A 25,246-nucleotide genomic window follows, 5' to 3' on the forward strand; every position below is an offset into this window, starting at 1 on the left:
TATCATACCCTGTTGACATAGAATTATGCCCGTCATATCATATAGAATGCTTCCTCGTGAGGCCAGCCAATATTCTCCACCTCGCAGCGGAACCGAACTAGTCTGTGCAGAAGGCCCAACGGTCCGCCACCAAGAAGGGATTGAAACAAGCGTGATTCACAGCTGCAGCCCTCCACCAAACGAACAGAACGGCTGCAGGCCGGCTCGTGACTAACTGCCGTTTCTTAGCGCCAAGCTGTATTATGGAGTATCTCGATGCATAATCTAGTTTATTGGTCTTTGCGTGCCATATTTGTCACTCCATCACTTGATGAGTGTGAATCGCGCAATTGAGTGACAAGGATAAATTTGCCAGAACGGTTCCATTCGGATTTTCTGGTTTCTTCTTGGCCAAGCTGCGCCGCCTACGTGCTCTCAACACTGTCTTGGCCGAGTTTGCTCTATCCAGTTGATCGTCGAAGCATCCCGGACTTCATCCGCCTCTAATTTCTCAGTCAAGAAGATAATTCTGTGCTCCATACCATGGCTACATCCGGTCTTTCCGGGTCCCGAAACTTGTTCGTTTATGGTGACACGAGAGAGAAGAGGAAATGAGGAAACAAAACAGAGCAGGAATATTGGAGTTGCCATGGTGTCATTGGTGTAACAGCCTTGTAAGTGGCCAACGGGCGGAGACAACTATCCTGTTGCGGTTCAGAAGCAAGAAAAAGGAGCCAGCATGGCGAAACAGGCTGCATGTCGCTGTAGAGCTGAAAACCAGTCCTCTAATCCGGTATGGCTGGCTGTGTATATCCCTGAATGACCCCTTGAATGTTGTTTCTTCGTAGTAATGTTGCTGGTTTGTAACAAGGATATATCTGCTGTAACATCCATCCGCATAGCTGCAGTCACCTTAAAGAATACTATTGCTGTCGTGACGCAGAAACCTCACATCTTATTCGTTTGATGGTCTACATGTTTCTGTCATACAAGTCCCCAACAGCAAATACTCACCGAATCAATTTGCATACCTAAACAATGGCACCCACTGCTTCTTGCGCCTGTCTCAGGACCGCTGATCAGTCAATGCCGGACCTGGAGCCTACCATGTTCCCGCAGTTCGATCTGGCTGAGGTGACACGTTCTGAGTACCTGGGATATGCCTCCCAGATCGATCACGTCGCACCTGACGATCTGAGCGTCACGTGCACTGCTCTTTGGGCAACATGGGCGATCCTTCTTGGCTGCTTCACCGGGATGGACAATGTGTGCTTCGGCTTTGACAGTCAGCACAACGTTACCGAAACGTCGGGACATGCAGAGCGCATGAGGCAAGCTGTGCATGTTCGTTTGCCTACCAATCAGCGTGTCGAGGAGATTCTCACCGGCAGATCTTCATCGCTGGTTCTGGTACGCGACGACAAGGCCAAAACACTATTCAACACTATTCTATCAATTCAGAGCCTCGACCATGAACCTAGCAACGACGTCGGAGACTTTCCTTCGTGGTGCAAGATTCACATGACGATAGATCCTATGACGCTCGACACTATCTTGACATGGAACCCTTCCTTCATGAGCCGAGATCAAGCAGAGAACGTCAGCAGGACCTTCGAGAAGATTTTCAGGGAAATCATCAACCGCCCTGAGACTCTCGTGTCAAAGATAAACTGGTCCAGTGAGCGAAATGAGCGACAAGTCTTGGCCTGGAACAGCAACCCTATAAGAGATGTGCACAAGTGCATCCACCAAGCCGTGTCAATGCAGGGAGCGTTGAGACCCGATGCAGAGGCCGTTTGCGCTTGGGATGGAAGTCTTTCCTACCAGCAGGTCTTGTCACTATCAGACCGTCTGGCGTGTCACCTGAAAGCCTCGGGCGTTGGACCTGAAGTGTTTGTGCCCCTCTGCTTCGACAAGTCCAAATGGGTTGTTGTTTCCATGCTGGCAGTCCTCAAAGCAGGCGGCATCTTTGTACCCCTCGACCCTGCGCAACCACTGCTTCGTCTACAATCTCTCGCGCAAAAGGTGCAAGCCAAGACTATCTTGTGTTCCCCTCAACACCAATGCATGCTAGTGAGCGTAGCGCCCGAGTTGATCCCCGTCGATGACCAACTATTTACCGAACTACCTGAGAATAGTGACGAGGTCGACTTCGGATCGTGGCGCAACGGAGCCTACATGATATTCACGAGTGGCACAACGGGTGAGCCCAAAGGCGCCCTCATCGAGCATGGAGCCCTCATGTCGAGTGCACTAGCTCACGGTCCTGCAATGATGATGGACTCCAACACGCGATCGTTCCAATTCGCTGCATCTACCTTTGACGTGAGCATCACCGAGATCCTGACCTGCATGATCTTGGGTGGATGTGTCTGCATACCCAGCGAAGACGATCGACTCAATGCAGTTGAGGGGGCCATCACGCAGCTCCGAGCAAACTGGGCGCTGTTAACTCCGACATTCGTCAAGTTCATCAACCCCGCCAATGTCCCGACATTGAAGACACTCGTCACTGGTGGAGAGGCCATGACGCAGGCTGTCATCCGCTCGTGGTCGCACATCAACCTCATCAACTGCTACGGCCCTGCAGAGACGTCTGTTGTTTCACATGTCCATCGAGGAATGGTGCAGGGGACTAATCCGTTGAACATTGGCCACCAGATCGGCATACACTGCTGGATTGTGGATCGGGACAATCACGACCGTCTCATGCCCGTTGGTGCAGTGGGCGAGTTAGTCATCGAAGGCCATACGCTCGCACGCGAGTACTACAAGGAGCCCGAGAAGACGCGCGAAGCCTTTATTGAAGATCCATCGTGGGCAAAGAACCAGCTGTCGCGGACTGGCTCTAGACGAATGTACAAGACGGGCGATCTCGTCAAGTACAACCACGATGGGACATTCCATATTGCCGGCCGCAAAGATGCTCAGATCAAGTTTCACGGGCAACGCATCGAACTCGGAGAGATAGAGCATCACATCAATGCCAGCGCCAGCATCAAGCACGGCATAGTCGTCCTGCCGAGAGAAGGCTTCTGCAATGGCCGACTCTTGGCCATCGTTCAGCTCTGCGATGCTCTCAATCAGGACCTCGTGCCCAACGGCCAGCCCTACAAGCTGATCGACGGCGAGCTAGAAAGTACCATGCAGGAAAAGATCGCAGAGACCAAGGATCTGCTTAGTAAGAGGCTACCTTCGTACATGATACCGTCCATGTGGCTTGCCGTCGAGTTTATCCCTCGTCTCCAATCTGGGAAACTTGACCGGAAGCAAACGGCAGAATGGGTCGATGGCATGAGCGAGGCTCTGTATCGACAGCTCAACCCTGTAGCAGCAGTGGTTCAGCTTTCGGAGGATCTCAAGTGCGAAAGCAAGATTGAGCTGGAGCTACATAAGATCTGGACGTACGTCTTGAACCTGAAGGAAGAGCAGCTTGGTCTTGCACAGTCCTTCCTGAGTGTTGGCGGTGACTCCATCTCCGCGATGCAAGTTATGAGCGAGTGCAAGAAACGTGGCCTCGGCCTGGCAGTCTCGCATATCATCAACTGCAAGTCCATCAGCGCACTGGCACTACAGGTTAAGGATATTGAGAGGCCTGCGCTTCTGCACGAGATAGTTGAAACACCCTTTGACCTCTCGCCTATCCAGAAGCTCTACTTCTCGAGGCCCAACTACGATCAGGGTCATTACAATCAGAGCTTTCTCCTCCGGACGAGCCAACGTATCCATGAGTCAGATCTGCGCAAAGCAATGGAGACTCTTATTTCCAGGCACTCGATGCTCCGTGCGAGGTTCCAGCAGGATGTCAGTGGAGAGTGGCAACAACGCATCACCAACGACGTTACGTCCTCGTACCGACTGCGTGCCTTGAAACTGGCTTCGCAAGAGGACGTCGATCACTTGCTTGTCAATAGCCAGACTTGCCTAGATCCTGTACACGGTCCACTTGTCGCTGCTGATCTTATTGACCGAGGGGCAGAAGAGCAGCTCTTGTTCGTCGTGGCGCATCATCTGGTCATTGACCTTGTCTCATGGAGGATCATCCTCCAAGAGCTCGAGGAGATATTGCTCCGCCCAGAAGCTGTGCGCGATACAGATCGTCCACTCCCGTTTCAGGTCTGGTGCAAGATGCAGTCCGAGCATGCTCAGGCCCAGACCCTAGACCAAGTACTGCCAATCCATGGTATTCCTGACGGAGACGCCGAGTACTGGGGCATGACGAACGTCCCCAATATCTATGGGCAAATGGCTCGTCAAGGCTTTGAAATCGGGCCGTGCCAGACATCTCTCCTTGTATCCAAGTGCCATGACGCCCTACGAACAGAGATCCCGGATGTTCTCATGGCAGCGATGGTCTATTCCTTTGGCCAGATATTCACGGACCGTCCAATCCCAGCCGTGTTTGCAGAAGGCCACGGCAGGGAAGTGTGGGACAGTTCAATCGACTTGTCAAACGTGGTAGGATGGTTCACTACCATTTACCCTGTCTTTGCTGGATCAGATTCGCAGTCCAGCCTCATCGATACCGTCAAGATGATCAAGGACGCAAGGCGCAAAGTTCCCGATAACGGTAGACCTTATTTTGCGAGTCGCTGGCTAACAAAGGAAGGTAGAGAAGCCTTTTCTCGCCACTGGCCTTTGGAGATCACCTTCAACTACCTCGGCCAATACCAGCAACTGGAGCGTGAGGGTGCTCTTTTCACTCCTGAGAGCAATATCGCCGGCGAGATTAGGGAGGCTAGCCAAGGTGCAGACGTCGGGCCTCTGACAGCTTGCATCTCCCTATTCGAGGTGTCCGCCGTCATAGTCAAGGGATCTCTCCGTTTCTCATTTGGATTCAACCAGAACATGAAACACCAACCGCAGATCCGCCAGTGGATTTCCTGCTGCGAGCAGAGTCTTGGCGAAGTCATTACATCTCTGGCCTCAATGGCACCTGAGCCTACTCTAAGCGATTTCCCGCTCCTCTCCCTGACCTACGATCGTCTGAGGGTATTCACAGAGGAGAAGCTGCCCGAGGCTGGGATCACAGACGTGGACTTTATTCAAGACGCCTACCCTTGCTCTCCGATGCAGTCCGGGCTCTTGGTCAGCACCACGAGGGAGAACGCTGCTTACGCTGCCTACACGTTCCACGAGGTCAAGAGCAAGAGCGGCGAGACAGTGGATGTGGTAAAGCTTATCACAGCTTGGAAACGCATGGTTCAGTACCATACTATTCTCAGGACGATCTTCTTGGAGAGCGTGACGTTGGAGGATTCCATCTACGACCAAGTAGTGCTCAAAGAAGTTCAAGTTCCATTCACTGTTTCTGAGAGCGGTACAGACGACGAGGCACTTGCGGCGCTGAAAGTTCCTACGAACCACGGCGATAACGCATCCCGGCTGTTACACCATTTCCACGTCTGTACAGCAAAGAGCGGCAAGGTCTTTTGCAGGTTGGACATCAGTCATGTCATCATGGATGGCACTTCGCTGTCAATCCTCTTCCGCGACCTTGCCCTTGCGTATCAAGGAAGTCTCAAGGCTGAGACAGGCCCGCCGTATCGCGATTACATCAAAGCCTTGCAAAGCCAGCCGGTTCAACCCGGCATCGACTATTGGAAGTCTTATCTGGCTGGTATCGAGCCGTGTCTTTTCCCTGTCCTGGACGATGGGGAAATTGCAGAGGTCAAGGAGCTGAGACACTTGAGGGTCAGGTTCGACGAGGTCGCTGAGTTGCAGAGCCTTTGTGAGCGCCAGGGAGTCACGATTGTCAACGCCATCTATGCTGCCTGGGCAGTCACGTTGCGTTTATACACTGGCTCTGATGAGGTTTGCTTTGGCTATCTGACATCGGCTCGTGATCTGCCGATCGAAGGTATCCGTGATACCGTCGGTCCCATCATCAACATGGTCACATGCCGTGTCAACGTTGACAATACGACCAACTTTGGAGACATCATGAGCTCAGTGCAGAGGGACTATCTCGACAGTCTAGAGTACCGTCACACTCCCCTGGCCCAGGTCCACCACGCACTTCAGCTGTCCGACGCCGTTCTGTTCAACACAGCCTTGTCGTACAGAAAGCTACCGCCAACCCCGCAGACGGACCTTGTTTTCGAGGAATGCTGCCCTACCTATGACCCTGATGAGTACAACGTGTCAGTCAACGTCGAAGCAGGGGAGAGAGACATGGCCATCGACTTGATGTACTGGTCTGATACTCTGTCGGACGGACAGGCTTCCAATGTTGCTAGCACTTTTACAAAGGCGCTCAGCAATATTCTACATCATTGCGACCAGCCCCTTGCTCAGCTCGACCATTTAGGTTCTTGGCATAGCAAACAGATCTGCCGATGGAACCAGCGGATCCCTGAAGCCATTGAATGCTGCATCCATGACCTGTTCAAGCAGCAGGTTGCCTCACGTCCCGACAGCCCCGCGATTGTCTCATGGGACATGGACTTTACCTATGCTGAACTTGATAGCGCCTCCGACAAGCTGGCCCATTACGTCAGTTCTTTAGGCGTCGGCCTGGAGACCTTTGTGATGGTCTGCTTCGAAAAATCTGCATTTGCCATAGTTTCGATGCTGGCCATCCTCAAAGCTGGCGGTGTATGCGTCCCTCTGGACCCAGCACACCCGGATGCGGCGCTTCGACTTCGCGCCGAGGATACAGGGGCTACTATAGCCCTCGTATCTCCCTCAGTAGTGTCCAAGCTCAGCTCCATCGCCAATACAATGGTGGCTGTGGACGCAGATCTACTTCAAACTATCTCAACGGTACTTGAACCACCTCGTCCCCAAGTCACACCTCACAACGCCTGCTTCGTTATTTACACGTCTGGTAGTACAGGGCGCCCCAAGGGTGTAGTGCTAGAGCACAGAGGGATAGCCAGCAACGCCATGTACTCAGGCCCCAAGCTAGGCTACGGCCAAGACTCGAGGGTTTTGCAGTTCGCTTCGTACACCTTCGATAACAGTCTTGCCGAAATTTTCAGCACCATCAGCCTGGGAGGTTGCGTATGCGTACCTTCTGATCATGAGAGGCTGAATGACTTGGCCGGAGCAATTAATAGGTGTAGGGTCACATTAGCTGATATAACACCCACGGTGGCTTGCTTCCTCAAGCCGTCAGAAGTCCCGACCCTGAAGACTCTGGCTCTTGGAGGTGAAGCCGTGACTGTCAAGTGTGTTGGCATCTGGCGCGACTTTGTGTCTCTGCGGTGCTGCTACGGGCCGTCTGAATGCTCTGTCAACTCGACCTACAGTGGCGACATCGCCCAGCCAGGGAAAGCCAGCAACATTGGACGTGCCATTGGTAGCGTCGCTTGGGTAGTCGATGCAACCGATCATAACCTCCTCGTCCCAATTGGTTGCGTAGGCGAGCTCCTCATCGATGGTCCTATCGTGTCTAGAGGCTACCTGAACCTGCCAGAGAAGATGGCACAGTCTTTTGTTCCTCCACCCGCCTGTATCGAGGGAATGACTGAGAACGCCAAACTGGATCGCAAGCTCTACAAGACCGGCGACCTTGTGCGCTACAATTCTGACGGCACCCTTACTTACTTGGGGAGGAAAGATACCCAGGTCAAGCTCAACGGCCAGCGCATTGAACTTGGAGAGATTGAGCACCACATCGAGGAGAATCTTCCCAAGGGCTGGGAATCTGCCGTGGAGCTTATCACATCACAGGGCAGAAAGTTGCTCGCCTGCTTTATTTGTGCTGATGCCGATATTTCCCTCCGAGAAACAAGCGATGAGAGCATGGTACTCGACATGGACCACACTTTCAGATCTCTTGCAAAAGAGCTCGAGATCGTGCTGTTCAATGCAGTTCCTGCCTACATGGTCCCATCCGCGTGGCATCCCGTCTCCAAGATGCCCCTTACTTCGTCAGGCAAGCTGAATCGGCGCAGCCTCAGGGTCTTGGGACAGTCGGTTCCGGCAGCGAAGATGAAGTTGTACAAGCTTGTTCTCAAGAGTGGCAGAGCGCCGTTTAGTGAAGTGGAGAGACAGCTGGCTGCTATGTGGGCTCAGCTGCTGAACATCGACGTGGCGTCTATCGGAGTCCAAGATCACTTCTTCAAGCTTGGAGGAGACTCGATTGGCGCCATGCAACTTGTGACGCTTGCTCGATGCTCCAACATCGACTTGACAGTGGCCGGGGTGTTCCAGAAGCCATCCCTTCTGGATATGGCGGAGTCGGCGGTACCGCTGTCCAAGGCCCCAACCACGACATATCGGCCCTTCTCGTTGTTGTCTGACGAGTGTTCGGTCGATGCGTTGCGGCAAACTGTTGCTGACTCTACTCGTATCGAGGTCGGTGATGTTCAAGATATCTATCCTTGTTCCGCATTGCAAGAGGGTCTCATGGCTCTCTCGACTAAGGAGCCTGGAGCTTATGTGGCCCAACTCATCTATCGATTGCCAGCCGACATAGACACTATTAGGTTCCAGAAGGCTTGGAACATCGTGGTGGAGGCTGAGCCAACCCTGCGAACGAGGATCGTTCATACAGAAGATTCTGGGTTCGTGCAGGTCGTTATCGCCGGGGATATACCCCAATGGTCCACCTTTGCCAGCCTCTCTGATGCCGATACGACTCGACGCCAGCTTCCGCTGCATAATGGTGCGAGATTGACCAACTACGGTCTCGTTGACGATGGATCTACAGGCAAATGCTTTGTCTGGACTATCCATCATTCCATCTATGATGGCTGGTGTCTTCCTCTCATCCTCGACAAGGTCAAGCGATGCTACCATGACGATTTGAGTTCCACGCAACTCAAGGGCCCCGACTACTCCAACTTTATCAAGTACCTTACAGATCTGGACCCGAATCAAGACACCGACTTCTGGAAGTCCTATCTTTCCAATATGTCCGCCCAGCACTTCCCACGTCTTCCCAACGCCGATTACCAGTGTTCCGCAACGAGCCTGATGATTCACAAGGCAACATTGGCGAGCACATCGGGATCAGAGATCACTGCCGCTACTAGAATCCGCACAGCCTGGGCGATGGCGGTCTCTACCTACTCCGGAACCAGCGACGTCGTCTTCTGGGAAACCATGACGGGACGCGATGCTCCTGTGGTTGGAATCGAGGAAATGGCGGGCATCACGTTGGCGACTGTACCAACACGTGTAGTTACTGAGCCCTCAAAAACCGTTGCTGAACTCCTTGCCTCTGTGCAGGATCGCTCAGCAGCTGTGAGAAGGCATCAATTCGCTGGCATCCAGTCCATCAGGAACATCAGCGCTGATACGGCCCTTGCTTGCGGCGCTCAGAACCTCTTGGCCATCAACTATGGACCTAGAGAGTCGACGGATGCTTTTTGGTGCGAGCATTCTAATGAGATGGCTGGTACTAATTTCTACTCGTCATACCCGCTCATGCTCTCGTGCCACTTTGCAGATGGTGAGCTAGAGACTGTCGTGCATTTTGATCAGAACGTCATACCTGAGCCTCAAATGCAACGCATCATGGATCACTTTGCACTCATGTTGGAGTCCGTTTCATCTTCTGAGCTGTTGGATGAGAAACTTGGAGATATACCTTTATTGAGCTCTAACGACTATCAGACGATGCAGGATATGAACCGTACTCCGCCTCCCGCCTTCGAGGGGCTTATCCACGACGCTATCAGGTATCAGACATTAGCCCAAGTACAAGACAAACTCGCTGTCTTGTCGTGGGACCAGAATCTCACATACGCGGACCTGGACTCTCAATCTACACGTCTTGCTGGTGTTATGATCGAAAATGGCGTTTCAGTGCATTCTATCGTTCCTTTCTGCATGGATAAGTCATCTCTGGTCGTCGTCTCCATCCTGGCCATCCTCAAATCGGGTGCTGCCTTTGTGCCACTTGATCCGGCGCACCCCGACGCTCGTATCGAGAGTATTCTGGCCGACACTGGGGCCACAGTCGTCCTCTCGTCCGACCAGCATGCTGAGCGCTTGATGAAGCTCGGATCGCAAGTCATCTCCGTCTCGCAAGCTTTGGCAGACGATAGTGCCCTGGGTAAAGACGACCCAGCCAAGCGCGCAGCTCCATCCTTATCTGCCAACAGTCCAGCTTACATCATTTTCACCTCCGGCACAACTGGAAAGCCCAAGGGAACCATTGTTGACCACTCAGCATTCTGCACTGGTGCGTATGCACACGGTCAAGCCATGGGCATGACAGAATCGTCGCGCGTCATGCAATTTGCCTCCTATACATTTGACGCCAGTATCATGGAGATCCTCACCACGCTTATTCATGGCGGCACAGTTTGTGTGCCAAGTACCGAAGAGCGTCTCCACGATCTCGCGGGCGCTATGAACCGAATGCGTGTCAACTGGGCTCTGTTAACGCCTTCGGTAGCCCAGCTGCTTCAGCCATCGCATGTCCCTGGTCTCGAAACACTGGTGCTCGGAGGTGAGGCCATGTCCTCTGTCCATATCTCTTCGTGGGCGTCGTCTGTTCGTCTTATGAACGCTTATGGACCCAGTGAAACTGCCGTGGTAGCTGCTGTGAACCCCAGTGTTACGCTGGATTCTTCTCCCTCGAATATTGGTCATGCAGTGGGTGGTATCTGCTGGGTCACTGATGCCGCCAACCATGACAGACTCATGCCTGTCGGCGCTGTTGGCGAGCTCGTGATAGAAGGCGCCATCCTTGCTGAAGGGTATCTGAATGACCCCGCGAGAACGGCAGAATCCTTCATCACCAATCCCAAGTGGTGTCAACAGTTCCCAACCGCGGCTGCAGGCATAGAACGCAAGTTTTACAAGACGGGAGACTTGGTCAAGCTTACTGAGCATGGGATTGAGTTCCATGGACGCAAGGATGATCAAGTCAAAGTCAACGGTCAGAGAATCGAGTTATCTGAGATTGAACATCATCTGAGCGCGGACCCTGCCGTCGAGTCGTGTCTGGCGGCTGTTCCAGCTTCCGGCCCCTTCAAAGCCCGCCTGGTAGCCATCCTATCCCCCAACTCTCTTGCTGTCATCAGGGGAGAAATGACGGGAGATGAAGAGATGCAGATCGTGCACAAATATGCTCCATCCCTATTGGTGGGCATTCGTGAGGGTCTTGCAAGGCATCTGACATCATACATGATTCCATCTCTGTGGATTGTCGTGAAACATGTTCCCCTCCTCCCCTCTGGCAAGCTTGACCGTAGGCGTGCCGTGCGATGGGTCGAGGACATGACTTTTGAACAATACCATCTCGTTCTTGATGCGCAGGAAGAGGCGTCCGCTCTGGATAGAGAACCATCGGAAGTGGAGATCAAGCTTAGGGCTGCTTGGTCCAAGGCTCTCAATCTCAAGGTCGACATGGTCCCGTTCAAACAGTCTTTTATCCACCTCGGCGGTGATTCGATATCCGCCATGAAGCTGATGGCCATTTGCCGCTCCTCCAACATAGCTGTAACTGTCAGCCAGATCATGCGAGCCAAGTCCATCATCGACCTTGCCTCTACTGTCACGAACGTCGAGGACGTCACGTATGATGAAGAACAACTGGAGAAACCTTTTGAACTCTCACCTATTCAAAAGGTTTACTTTGAGAGTATCGGCCTGGGTTCTCACCACTTCAACCAGAGCATGACTCTGGCTACCACCCGCAACATCACCTCACAGGAGCTGTCGAATGCGTTGCACTGTATCGTCAAGATGCATAGCATGATGCGTGCTCGTTTTTCGCAGGTCGATGGCAACTGGACCCAGCGGGTTACCAGCGATATAGCTGGCTCCTATACCCTCCGTTCACACGGCATGGTTGACGAGAAGCGTCTCTTGGAGTTGGTCTTGGAGAGTCAGACTACCCTAAACATTATTGATGGACCGATATTTGCTGCCGACATGTTTGAGATGGAGGGAACTGGCAACCAGATCGTCACATTCGTGGCTCATCACCTGATTGTCGATGTCGTGTCTTGGAACATCATCCTACAGGATCTAGAAGGGCTTTTGTCAGCATCTCTCCACAGCCCAGCGAAACCATTCTCCTTCCAGACTTGGAGTTCCAAACAACACGAAGAAGCTCGGAAGGCTTCACTGGAGCGTTCATTCCACGACATTCCAGTCCCTCTACAGGATCACCGATATTGGGGAATGGAAGGCGTACCAAATCTCCATGGCGACTCAGTCACAGAAACTATGACGATGCCCACTGGCACATCATCCCTGCTCTCAGGTAGCAGTCATAATGTTGTTGACGTCTTGCTAGCATCACTGTTAGCATCCTTCCGCCAAACCTTTCCAGACCGGTCTTCGATACCCCCCATATTCAACGAGGGTCATGGAAGAGAGCCTCCCGATGACATTGTGGATCTATCACGCACCGTTGGATGGTTCACCACTCTCTGTCCTGTCTTTGTACCCGAGGTCATTCCCGCTGAACACGATATCCTCGATGTAGTGTGCTGGATACGGGACTTTCGGAGAAAGCTTCCCGGCAACGGTCGACCGTACTTTGCTCATAGCATGTTACCTGACTCGAAGCCCCAGATCGAATTCCCAGTGGAAATTGCCTTCAATTTCCTTGGCCATATACAGGACTTTGGAACGGAGGACTCCGTGTTCAAATCTGTCGATGGAAACATGTTGAACTCTTTGAGCTCGCAATCTGACATTGGGGCCAACATCCCACGATTAGCCCTCATCGAGATTTCTGCCTCTTTCACTAACGAAGGGCTGACCTTTGACTTTTCCTTCAACCGCCACATGCACAACCAGTCATCTATCAGCAGATGGACTCAGAGCTGTAGGGACTATATACACCGAGCAGCCCAAAGGTTATCCCAGGTTACACGAGAGCCATCCCCGGATCTGTCTCTGCTTCCTCTGGCCTTCAAGAAGGAGTCCCAGGTAAAACAGAGTCTCGATGAGGTGGGCATCACTCTTGACAATGTTGAAGCAGTATATCCATGCTCCTCGGTTCAGCAGGGCATCCTCTTGTCCCAGATCAAGGACCCTGGATACTACTCTTACTCGATCACATTTTCGGTTACATCCATACGACCAGGCGATGTGATCGACGTAAAGCGGCTATCAGACGCGTGGAAGCGCGTGGTCCATCGCCATTCTACGCTTCGGACCGCCTTTATGGACAGTCTGCTAAAGGAGGGCGCTATAAGTCAGGTTGTTCTAAGGAACCACGATATCAATGTTTGTATCATCGAATGTCCCGCCACAGAGGTAGACCAGAGGCTCAGTGCACATTCACCACTCGGCCTTCCTACAAACCACCCACCTCACCGTCTCACAATCTTCAACACCGCAGAGGATACAGTGCTGTGTATTCTTGAAATGAGTCATGCCATCTCCGATGGAACCTCTATGCCTATTCTGTTCCGCGACCTTGGCTTGGCGTACGAGGGCAGCCTGGATACTGCCAACCTTGCAGTTTACAGGGACTACGTCTCCTTACAGCAAAGCGGGGGCTCTCAGGACGCCAAGTACTGGAAAGAGTATTTGGACGGAGCTGAGCCTTGTTGTCTGCCTCTGCTAACTGACGGAGCTACAGGGCCCAGGACTCTTCGAACTCTTGCTCAAGGTATCTCGCATGCTGCCGAGTTTCAAGCGCTCTGCACCGAAAGAGGTATCACTCTATCCAACCTGCTACAACTGGCTTGGGCACTGGTCCTCCAAGCATACACAGGCCTTGACGATGTTTGTTTCGGTTATCTCGTCGCTGACAGAGACGTTCCCGTCAGTGGCATTGACGAGGCAATTGGCGTATTTATCACTATGCTCGTCTGCCGTGTCCGCCTCGATCCATTCGCCAGCCTCGGCATTGTTCTTCAAGCCATTCAGGAGGACCTCGCCACGGCTATGAACTATAAGAATATCTCGCTTACCAGCTTCCAGCACGCCGTGGGTATCTCCAACGAGCCTCTCTTCAACACCGCCTATTCTTTCCAGCGTAGATCAGTCTCCAAGGATATGGCAGCCGGCGCCATTTCGTTCGACGTCAAAGATGCACGGGACCCTAGCGAATACGACATGACTGTCAACGTCGAAGTCTGGGACTCTAATGTCGAGCTTCAGTTATGTTACTGGCAAGACAAAGTCTCAGACGCGCAGGCCGCCAACATTGCTTCTACATTCGACCAGGTCCTTTCCTCAATGGCGCGATGCGACACGGCAATTCCGGTAGGCCAACTGAACATTCTCAGTGACCATGGTAGACAGCAGTTGATGTCGTGGAACAACGCCGAGCCCGAGGTGTTGAACGAATGTGTGCACCACGTCTTTGAGCACAACTGTCAACGACTAGCTGACCATACACCCGCTATCGACGCATGGGATGCCACCTTTACCTACCCTGAACTTGATGCAGCGGCTTCGCGATTTGCTCAGTACCTCGTCTTTCTCGGCGTCGGGCCCGAGATGTATATCCCGCTCTGTTTCGAAAAGTCAGCATGGACCGTCGTTGCCATGATGGCAGTCCTGAAGGCCGGCGGCGCCTTTGTTCCTCTGGACCCTACTCATCCGCCCGATCGTATCAGGTTCTTGGTTAGAAATGTTGACGCCAAGCTCATCGTCTGCTCGACGTCCTTGAAGGCCAAATTCGACAGCCTGGACCTACCGGCTATGCCTCTTGGCAAGGAGACCATGTCTTTGCTTCCCCCTGTGTTGCCGGACTCGCCCAGGATCACTGTTCGGCCAGACAATGCTGCCTACATCATCTTTACCTCGGGAACGACAGGTGTTCCCAAGGGTACGATAATCGAGCATGCATCCTTCACCACTGGAGGCACCGCTCACACCAACGCTATCATGATGACACCGACCTCTCGTGTGCTGCAATTTGCGTCGCATACTTTCGATGCCAGCGTCATGGAGATCCTGTCCACCCTGTTAGTGGGCGGCTGTATCTGTATCCCCAGCGACCAAGACCGCATGAACGACTTGTCAGGTGCCATTAACAAGTTTGACGTGAACTGGACTCTGCTTACGCCATCTGTCGCGAGTGTTCTCAAGCCGGGCAGTCTTCCTACTCTCAAGGTCCTCGTCACCGGCGGCGAAGCCATGTCAAGAGACCACATTACGAAATGGGCTGGCCACGCCGCTCTGATCAACGCTTACGGCCCCAGTGAGACATCTGTGATCGCCGCAACGAGCACGAAGGTTGATCATGACGGAAGCATCCTCAACAGTGACCCCGCTACTATCGGTAATGCTGTTGGTAGTCGTTGCTGGGTTGTCGATGGGCGAAACCACAATCGCCTTATGCCAGTCGGCAGCATCGGTGAACTACTCGTGGAAGGGCCCATTGTATCCAGAGGCTATCTTGGCAACCAGACAAAGACAAAGGAGGCATTCATCGAACCTCCATCATGGCGTCAAGGCATGAAGCTTGAGGGAGATGGCATAGGTCGTCTGTACAAGACTGGTGATCTGGTCATGTACAACTCGGATGGATCTCTCAAGTACGTGTCGCGCAAGGACACACAGATCAAACTCAATGGACAACGTATCGAGCTTGGCGAGATCGAGTATCATGCTCAAGCCAACGTACCAAACCACATTCAAGCCGCTGTTGATATAGTTGTTCCGCAGAGCAAGACGTTGACCAAGGCACTAGCCGTCTTCTTTACCAGCGACGATGATGTCGAGGATAGTTTTACCCACGATGTCGACCCACTTCTAGCAAGCATGTCGAGTGCTTCAACTGAACTTGCCCAGTCTCTCAAGTCTGCCCTCAGGAATGCTCTACCATCGTACATGGTCCCTACCATCTACATCCCACTGTCAAAGATGCCATTAACCTTGGCTGGGAAACTCGATCGCCAGAGACTCAAGGTTATTGCCAAGTCTATACCACCTCAGCTCATGGCTTCCTATAAACTCTCTGGGACGGCTCGAACCGGAAACCTCCCTACTACGGCGATGCAGCGCAAGCTACAGAAGGCCTGGGCCACAGTCTTGGACATTCCTATCGGCCAGATCAGCAAAGACGATAGCTTCTTCAGACTCGGTGGTGATTCAGTCGACGCCATGAAGCTCGTTGCGGCGGCCGGGACGGAAGGCGTTGCCATCACCGTCATGGCCATCTTCAACAACCCTGTCTTGTCAGACATGGCAATGTCATGCAAACACTCGGACGAAACTCCCGTCTCAATCGTAGACACGTTTTCGCTTCTCTCAGACGTTGAAGACCCTTCGTTGCTTCTGCACGAGGTTGCAGGTCGGTGCGGCGTCCAAAAGAGCCAGATCCTGGATGTCTACCCTTGTAGCTCTCTCCAAGAAGGTCTTGTTGCTTCATCCTTGCATCAGCCAGGCGCATATGTTGCTACATATGTTTTCGAACTTCCCTTGGACATCTCCATCGATCGTTTCAAGCTGGCCTGGCAGAGTACCGTTGATCGAGTGGACATTTTGAGAACGCGTATCGTGAACACCCTCTCACTTAAGTCCTACCAAGCTGTCCTTGCGCCCCACGAAATCGAGTGGGAGAATCATGACGATCTCGAGTCTGCCACTACCAAGGCTGGATCGGTACCTGAGCACAACGGAGGAGCTTTAGCCCGCTACAGTATCGTTAGCTCGCCTTGTGATGGGTCTTGCCACTTTGTATGGGTCATCCACCACGCGCTATACGATGCGTGGAGTATGCCCTCTCTACTCAAGGTAGTATCTCAGTTCTACCATGGAGATACTGCCCATGAGCCCGTGGTCGAATACGCCAACTTTATCAAGTACCTAGCCGACGTTGACGCTGAAGCCTCTGACGACTTTTGGAGAGCTAGGTTCCTAGAAGCCTCCTCCGTATCTCATTTCCCCAAAGTCTCTTCTGCACCAGCCGCGCAATCATGTCATGAATCTTTGACACATACGATGCAGTACAGCAGAAACGGACTTGGAATGGACATAACGATCCCAACAATCGTCCGCGCAGCATGGGCGCTTGTCCTGGGGTCTCAAACTGGATCTGACGATGTCGTCTTCGGCGAGACCCTGTCTGGACGTGACATTGCCCTCGATCATGTACAAGACATTCTTGGACCCACATTAACCACGGTGCCTTCAAGGGTTCAGATCGATCGCAACAGTACCATTGACGACTTGTTGAAGAGTCTTCATGCACGAGCCACACAGGTCATCCCCCATCAGCATGCGGGCCTCCAGCGCATCAGACGTTTAGACGATGCCATAGCAGTCGCCTGTGACTTCCAGAACTTGCTGGTCATACAGTCATCCGACCAAGGAACAGGCCAGAATGACCTGTTGAACCCGATCCAAGACGAGGTGGGTCAGCAAAGTTTCTTCACATATCCCCTTGTTGTCGAATGCTCCATCGAGGCGCACGAGCTCGTCTTGACAATTCACCACGACAACAAGGTCATTTCGAGTTGGCAGACGCAACTCATCGCCCGGCAGTTCGAGACGCTGGTAGAACAACTCATGGATCTATCGCTTCGGCAACCTACTCGTAAGGTATCGGAACTTCGGCTCTATGGCCAAGAGGACGTGGAGATGATCAGAGGATGGAACAGCCGAGTTCTTGAGACTTCAGAAGAGAGCATTCCCGACTTGTTCTGGCAGTCAGTAGCAACCAATGGTAACGACACCGCCATTCACGCCTGGGACGGTCAACTCAGCTACGATGATCTTGCTCAACACGCCTCGCACCTCGCCATGATACTCGTGCAAAAGGGTGTACGTGCTAATGAGCTAGTTCCATGCTGTATGGATAAATCTCTCTGGACGACAGTCTCGATGCTCGCTGTGATACTCGCCGGCGGCGCCATCGTTTCCTTGGACCCTGCGCACCCTTCTGCGCGCCATGCCGAGATCACCCGCGACTGCAAGGCCCGTGTTGCGTTGTGCACTCCGCAATATTCAGAGCGCTTTCAGGGCATTGTCGAGTCTGTTGTCTTGATCGAGGCTGAGCTTTTCACTATGCAGCTACCTTGTCAACATGTTTCTGTGCATGATCTGCCAGCCGTCGCACCTCGAGATGCCGCGTTTGTCATCTATACCTCCGGCAGTACCGGAAAGCCGAAAGGAGTTGTCATTGAACATGGTTCGTTTGTAACAAGCTCGAGGGCTTTCATGAAACGCATGAACATGAATCCAGCTTCGGGCGTACTCCATTTTGCGTCCTATGCATTCGACATCGCAATGGGAGAGACGTTCGCTCCACTCACCATTGGTGCCTGTGTCTGCGTTCCCAGCGAGGACATGAGGATGACCGATCTTGCCGGTTCCATGAACACCCTCGGGGTCACTTGGGCATTCCTAACCCCCTCACTCGCAAATCTACAGGACCCCTCCAAGTTCAAGACACTGCAGACACTGATCTGTGGAGGCGAGACTCTGACCACCGAAACGATCAGTGCCTGGGGAGACAAGGTCGAGCTGATGAATGGCTACGGGCCAGCTGAGTGTACCATGTTTGCGGCTGCAAACAGTTCTGTTTCTACTACCAAGGACCCCGCGAATATCGGCCACGCCATGGACGGTAACCACACTTGGGTCGTCGATCCGAGAGATCACAACTGCCTTGTCCCTGTGGGATGTGTAGGAGAGCTTCTCATCAGCGGTCCCATTGTGACCCGCGGGTATTTGAACGACAGGGATCGGACGGCTGCATCGTTCATCGAGGACCCAGGATGGATGTACCTTTTCACGAGCGAGCCCGTGCGTCTGTACAAGACTGGCGACTTGGTCAGATATTGTCCTGATGGGTCTCTCGACTATCTAGGGCGCAAGGATCACCAGGTCAAGCTCCATGGCCAGCGTATGGAGCTTGGTGAGATTGAGGCTCGCCTTGAGTCTGACCCTCGCATTCGCCAGGTATTCGTCAATCTACCACAATCTGGCATCTTCAAGGGTCGACTGGTAGCCATTACTTCTTTCCAAGATCCCTTACCCACCGAATCATCCCTTGCCACGTCTGGCTTTTTCCCTATTCCCGAATCTGCCATGGATGCTGCCCGAAGACAGACCCGCGCGCTCCAACACGATCTGGCCGAGACGCTTCCACCTTATATGATTCCGTCAGTTTGGCTCGCGGTGCAAGCCATTCCACTCTTACTATCAGGCAAGCTCGACAGAGCGAGTGCGAGCAGTTGGCTTGCTGATGCAGATGTGGACTTTTGCAAGATCACCGTCGACTTGGATCACGGCCAAGATGCTGTGGATGCGGTAATGACACCAGCTAGCCAGCAGCTCAGGCGTATCTGGGCGTCGGTCCTCAACATTTCAGAGACGGAAACGCCTCTAAACCGTTCTCTTATTTCTCTCGGCGGCGACTCCATCATGGCAATCCAAATACTTACCCGCTGTCACGACCAATCGATTGCATTGACTATGCAGGACATCATGAGCGCCAAGGGAATTTCGGAGTTAGCTACTGTCGTCGCCGCCAAAGAACACCAAGTGCTTGGCTACTACGAGGAAGATGACGATCAAGCATTCGAGCTGTCCCCAATCCAACGCCTCTTCTTCAACAACAGCGCCAACACGGACCGTGGAGATCGTCTCAACCAGAGCCAACTCTTGTCCATCAGCAGGCCTGTCGACACATCTAGCCTCCAAAACGCTCTTGATGCTATTGTTGAGAGACATCCGATGCTTCGCGCGCGGTTCAACAAATCGTCTGATAGGGAGTGGACACAGCACATCTTCTCACATGTCCAAGGTTCATATGGCTTTCAACACCACGAGGTCGCTGCAGAACCTGACATGATTCCAACTGTAGCCGCCAGCCAAAGAAGCATTGATGTTTCTGGTCCTGTTTTCGCGGTCGACCTATTTATACTGTCTGATGGCTCTCAAATACTGTCACTGGTAGCTCATCATCTGGTCGTCGATATCGTTTCTTGGATTAATATCATCCACGACCTCGAGGCACTACTGACCTCTACCTATTCACCACCCTCCAAGCCCCTCTCGTTCCGCAGATGGAATGCTCTACAGATCGAACACTCAAAGTCTCTCGACAGTGGTGAAGCCCTTATACCATTTGCTATACAACCTGCCGACTTGGATTTCTGGGGCATGTCAAAGACTGCCAACGTCTACGGAGACACGAAGCAAAAGTCCTTCGTCATCACAGAGACTGATGTTATCTCCTCCATACTGGGTGACTCGCACAGAGCCTTCAAGACTGAACCCCTAGATCTATTCATCACGGCAATTCTCAAATCCTTTGCACAGAGCTTCGTCGAGCGGGAGCTCCCAACACTGTTCAACGAAGGGCATGGCCGCGAACCTTGGGATCAAACGATTGACCCATCGCAGACAGTCGGATGGTTCACCTCGCTCTGCCCTGTACACGTATCACGACAGAGTCTCGATCACGGCGATGACATTGACCATGTTCGGAGGGTGAAAGATGTGCGCCGCAGCGTACCTAGCAATGGCCGCCCGTACTTTGCCCATCGCTACCTCACCGAGTCAGGCAATGACGAACCAATGGAGATTTTGCTCAATTATCTCGGTCGCACTCAACAATCAGGCCACGGCAATTCTCTCCTTAGCACGCTTGACTTTCCATTCACGGAGCAAGACACTCTCGCTATTTCCGACGTCGCGCCTGAGACCTGCCGTCTAGCTCTCTTTGAGATTTCTATATCTGTACTTGATGAGGGCATTGTCTTCACCTTGATGTATAATCAACACATGCTTCGTCAAGACGGTATCGAGACATGGGTGTCCAACTGTAAGGAGATTCTCATCAATACTACGAGAAAGCTTGCCGAGACCCCTTCTGCCCCCACACTCAGCGACTTTCCTCTCTTGCCCATCAGCTACGCGGATCTGCACGAGATCATCACTACACATCTTCCCAATGCTCATGTTTCGTTTGACATGGTCGAGGATATATACCCATGCTCCCCTATGCAGACGGGCATATTGCTCAGCCAACTCCTAGATCCATCGCAGTATCTGTTCCACGTTGTTCTTCAAGTTACTCTCCTTGACGGCTCAGTGGTCGATACTGCGAAACTCGTCCATGCTTGTCACAAAGTCATTGAGCGTCATCCAGCATTGAGAACCATCTTTATTGATAGTCTGCGTCAAGGCGGCTCATTCGATCAGGTCGTGCTGCGGCCGTCTGAGTCTCGCATCAGCACGATCAAGTGTCGGGAGATCGACGTCATGGCCGAGCTAAATTGCAGGTCCCTCGGCGAGACTAATAAGAGACACGATGGCCCTATGCTCCCCTATCAGATCACCATCTGCGAAACACCACAAGGAAAGGTTTTCATGAAGCTTGAACTGAACCACGCAGTTACCGACGGTGCTTCGACATCAGTCCTCCTCCGAGATATCTCCAACGCATACACCAACAGCTTGCCTCCAACTCGAGCCCCTTCCTACAAGGAATACATCAAATACATCTCCAACCAATCCACCGCATCCAGTCTTGACTTTTGGAAAGGCTACCTCTCGGGATCACAATACACCGCGTTCCCTACAATCAACCCCGACCTAACGGCTTACCGCCGCCTAAAGTCTGTTGCTGTCCACTTCGATCGTTTCCCAGAGCTACAATCGCTTGGTTCCAAACTCGGGGTGACATTCTCCAACATAGTCATGGTGGCATGGGCTCTGCTGCTCGGAGCCTACACAGACCGCCATGATGTGTGCTTTGGCTATCTAGCGTCTGGACGTGATGCCCGTATCGATGGCGTTGAAGGCATTGTCGGTCCTCTCATCAACATGCTCGTATTCCGCTTCCAGTTTACGCCCGAGACGCTTCTCAAGACACTCTTCCACAGTGCTCGACATGACTACATGGCCAGTCTACCTCACCAGCATTTCTCTCTATCTCGTGTTAGCCATGCCTTGGGCCAAGCCAAACGGGGCTTCTTCAACACAGCGGTGTCCATCCAAAACGCCGGTGTATCAAGTGTCTCCGAGCCCAACTCGCTCACCTACGAAGCTGTTGAAGCCTATGACCCAAGCGAGTACGCCGTCACGCTCAACGCCAATACTACACGAGGTGACGAAGGCATTGTCTTCCGTTACTGGACCAATATACTTTCAAGCTCGCAGGCCCAGGACCTCGCTGTGAACATGTCCGAGCTACTAAACGATTTTATCGATCACAGCGAGAGCACTCTGGTCCGCCTTCGACTATTACAGAGCTCACCAGTGGCTCGCAGCACATACACGCAATCACCCGAGATTGACGGCTCGACGTCCGAACATGACGATACAAACAACCAACCCAAAACACACAGCTCGGGAATCAGTGCATCTTCGACTTTGATTGACGTTGGCGACGCAGCCTCCATGTCGTCCAACATGTGTAACTCATTCTCCCGCGACAGGAAGCATCTCCACAACAAGCTGTCCGCATTATGGAGAGACAGTCTCGAGTATGAGGGTTGTGCAATCTTACCTACTGATAATTTCTTCGAATCCGGCGGTGACTCGATTATCGCCATGTCCATGGTCGGCAATGCCAGAGACCTGGACTTGCCGCTCACTGTGGCCGATATCTTTAAGAATCCGGAATTCGGTTCCTTGTTGGATTGCCTCAACGACAAGTCATACAAGGATAGTGACAGGGCTTCTAGCTATGACCACGTGGATATCTCGACCTCTAAGAAGGAAAATTGTAACACCAGTGAACAGCTCTACAAGCCCCTCTGCATGCTTGACACAGATGATGCTGAACAATTCGTTCGAAGTCACATCTGCCCTGTCGTCGGCGTGTCCCGAGCCAGCATTATCGACGTCCTCCCGACTACCGACTTTCAAGACCAGGCCATTCATGGAAGCCTTCTCAAGTCACGATGGCAGCTCAACTACTTCCATCTGGATTCTTCAGGCGCGCTTGACATATCTCTCCTTCGAGAAAGCATCACCAATGTTGTTGCAGCCTACGACATCTTGCGCACCGTCTTTGTCTATCATCAAGGCCGTTACTTGCAGGTCGTCCTCCGACAGGTCCAACCCACTCTCATTGTCGAAGACGTTGAGAGCATAGATAAATTTACTTCAGAGCTTGGATTAGCCCATCAGCACGCGGTTCAGCATCCTCAGGAACCCTCCCTCCGCTTCATAGTAGCGCGACACAAGTCGTCAGAACGACATCGAATCTTTATCAGGATATCCCACGCGCAGTATGACGGCTTGAGCTTCCCAACTATCCTACAGAGTCTGAAGGCTTCATTTGAGGGAGAGCCTATCCATCCCACACCGTCGTACGCAAGTTACATCCAGAGGGTGTTGGGGACGAACAAGCAAGGATGCTACGCGTACTGGAGAGCCCTTCTGAAGGGTTCTACCCCCACCAACGTCATACAACGACAGCATACATCTTTACAAACAAACCCTACCCAGGTCTTGAGAAAGATCGTTTCTACACCGTCGCTTGCGTCAGTCAACATCACAACCTCTACTGTCATCAAGGCTGCCTGGGCCTCGGCATTGGCAAGAGTCACAGGGAAGACGGACGTCGTTTTCGGAAACATTATCAGCGGACGCAATGGCAGCAATGTGCCCGGCATCGAAAGCGTTGTCGGCCCCTGTCTGAACGTTGTTCCCGTACGTGTTCGCCACCAACCCTCTTGGACCGTTCTAGATCTCCTTCGATACATCCAGAGCCAGCAGGTCGACAATATGCCGTATGAGACACTGGGCTTCCGGGAGATCATCAACAAGTGCACTGAGTGGGATGATGATGGAGCCAATGGCTTTCCTACTGTTGTTCAGCATCAGAGTATGCCGCGGACAGAGAGTTTCGCAATGGGGGGGAACACGTACCAAGTTGGTGTGATGGGTTCGCAGGAAGACTGCGCTGACCTGAGTGTTGTGACGACGCCTCAAGATGTCAACAGCACTGAAGTTTGTTTGGTTTACAATTGGGATGGAGCTATAAGCAAGGACTTCGCAGAGCAGATGTTTGACTTTCTTTGCGATAGGATTTCGGTCTTTTCAAAGGATCCTTATGCTCTATTGTAGTATTCTAGTGTATCATGTATTAGGTTTCCTTTTTTTTTTTTTTTTGTTGGTTAGTCTCAGTCTCTCTTTTATGTACACAACATGCAGTGCAATCCTCAGGCTAGTGTAGAGCCATTCTGTGTCTCTCACAGCCGTGACTGTTTCATTGATGCTCTGGATTAATTAACTAATTATACAGAGTTCTTTACTGCAAATTTGCTTTTCCAGGCTCCCCAGCCCAAGCTCGCCGCAGTAGTTCAAAAACCCATTTGAACTCCAGAGGTCGCGGGTTGGGGTATTGGTTACTTGTGGCAATCTGAGCTGCTCTCTCAATGTCACTTTCTTTCATTCCCAAGTCCCTCAACCCGTGGGGTACTGGCAGCTTTCTCAGGAGTAATTCCAATCCCTTTGAAGCATCTCCATCACTTCCAGGCAGAACAGCGGCTAACTTGGCCATCTGTTCAGGGATACAGGGCGCATTATAAGACAAGGAATGAGGAAGCATAACAGTGTGCGTTTCAGCATGAGAAAGTCCGAACGATCCACCGAGCACATGGCATATCTTGTGATGGAGTCCCATTGATGAGTTGCCTAGGACTGTGCCACACAGCCATGCACCATATAGAGCCTGATCCCGAGGAGCCTTAGAATCGGGGCTTTCGACAATTTGAGGCAGAGCCTCAGCCAATGATTTTATGCCCTCAAGGGCTAGTATCGAGGTGATGGGGTTGGCATTTGGGGCGTAGAGTGCCTCGATTGCGTGGGCGATGGCGTTGATTCCAGATGTGCTACAGATTATGGGCGGCAGGGTTATGGTCAAGTCCACATCATAGATGACCACAGCAGGCAGGATCTTAGGGTCGGATCGAGTAGTCTTGCTGCCGTTTTGCGTTTCTCCGAGAATAGGAGTCATTTCCGAACCTGAATAAGTCGTTGGAATGCTGATGTGAGGTAGGCCTGATCGGATGGAGATGGCCTTTCCGAGTCCAATTACCGAGCCTCCGCCGACGGAAACGACACAGTCCGCTGAGACAGAGTCAAGAAAGGCAGTTCCTTGATCCGTCACCGATGTTGGGGTGTGTGCTGTGGCGTGGGGAAAGATGCCAGCGACATCTAGTGAAGCATCTTTGATAATATCGGACAGTTGATCTGCGAGGTTACGTTTCCCGGGCGTGCAAAGGAGGAGTGGTCGGGAAACATGGAGCCGATTGATCTCAGCTGGGACCTTTCTGATACTGCCGAAACCAAAGACAACTCGATTTGTCTGGACATTATACTCAAAGTCTTTCATGTTGGGTTTGCAGAAATTGTTGCAGTGATGAACCTAACGAACTACTGAGAGGCTGTTCGTTTGACAGACTTTCACGCCGAAATAGAT

At 52.4% G+C, this 25,246-nt stretch overlaps 2 protein-coding genes across 2 annotated transcripts; one reads left to right on the plus strand and one right to left on the minus strand.

Moving 5' to 3' along the window:
- Positions 1-839: 839 nt before the first annotated feature.
- Positions 840-24,077, plus strand: FOIG_07467 (uncharacterized protein). The gene has a single exon (XM_031207042.1). The coding sequence runs from the start codon at positions 1,018-1,020 to the stop codon at positions 23,887-23,889; it is 22,872 nt and encodes a 7,623-aa protein (XP_031062575.1). The 5' UTR covers positions 840-1,017; the 3' UTR covers positions 23,890-24,077.
- On the minus strand, positions 24,074-25,159 carry FOIG_07468 (uncharacterized protein; the record flags this gene model as incomplete). The annotated part of the gene is made up of 1 exon (XM_031207043.1): positions 24,074-25,159. One exon carries the CDS (start codon positions 25,157-25,159, stop codon positions 24,074-24,076), a length of 1,086 nt encoding a protein of 361 aa, XP_031062576.1.
- Between the last annotated feature and the right edge of the window lie 87 nt (positions 25,160-25,246).

The sequence above is a fragment of the Fusarium odoratissimum genome (assembly GCF_000260195.1).
Source record: "Fusarium odoratissimum NRRL 54006 unplaced genomic scaffold supercont1.11, whole genome shotgun sequence".
Classification (NCBI taxonomy): domain Eukaryota; kingdom Fungi; phylum Ascomycota; class Sordariomycetes; order Hypocreales; family Nectriaceae; genus Fusarium; species Fusarium odoratissimum.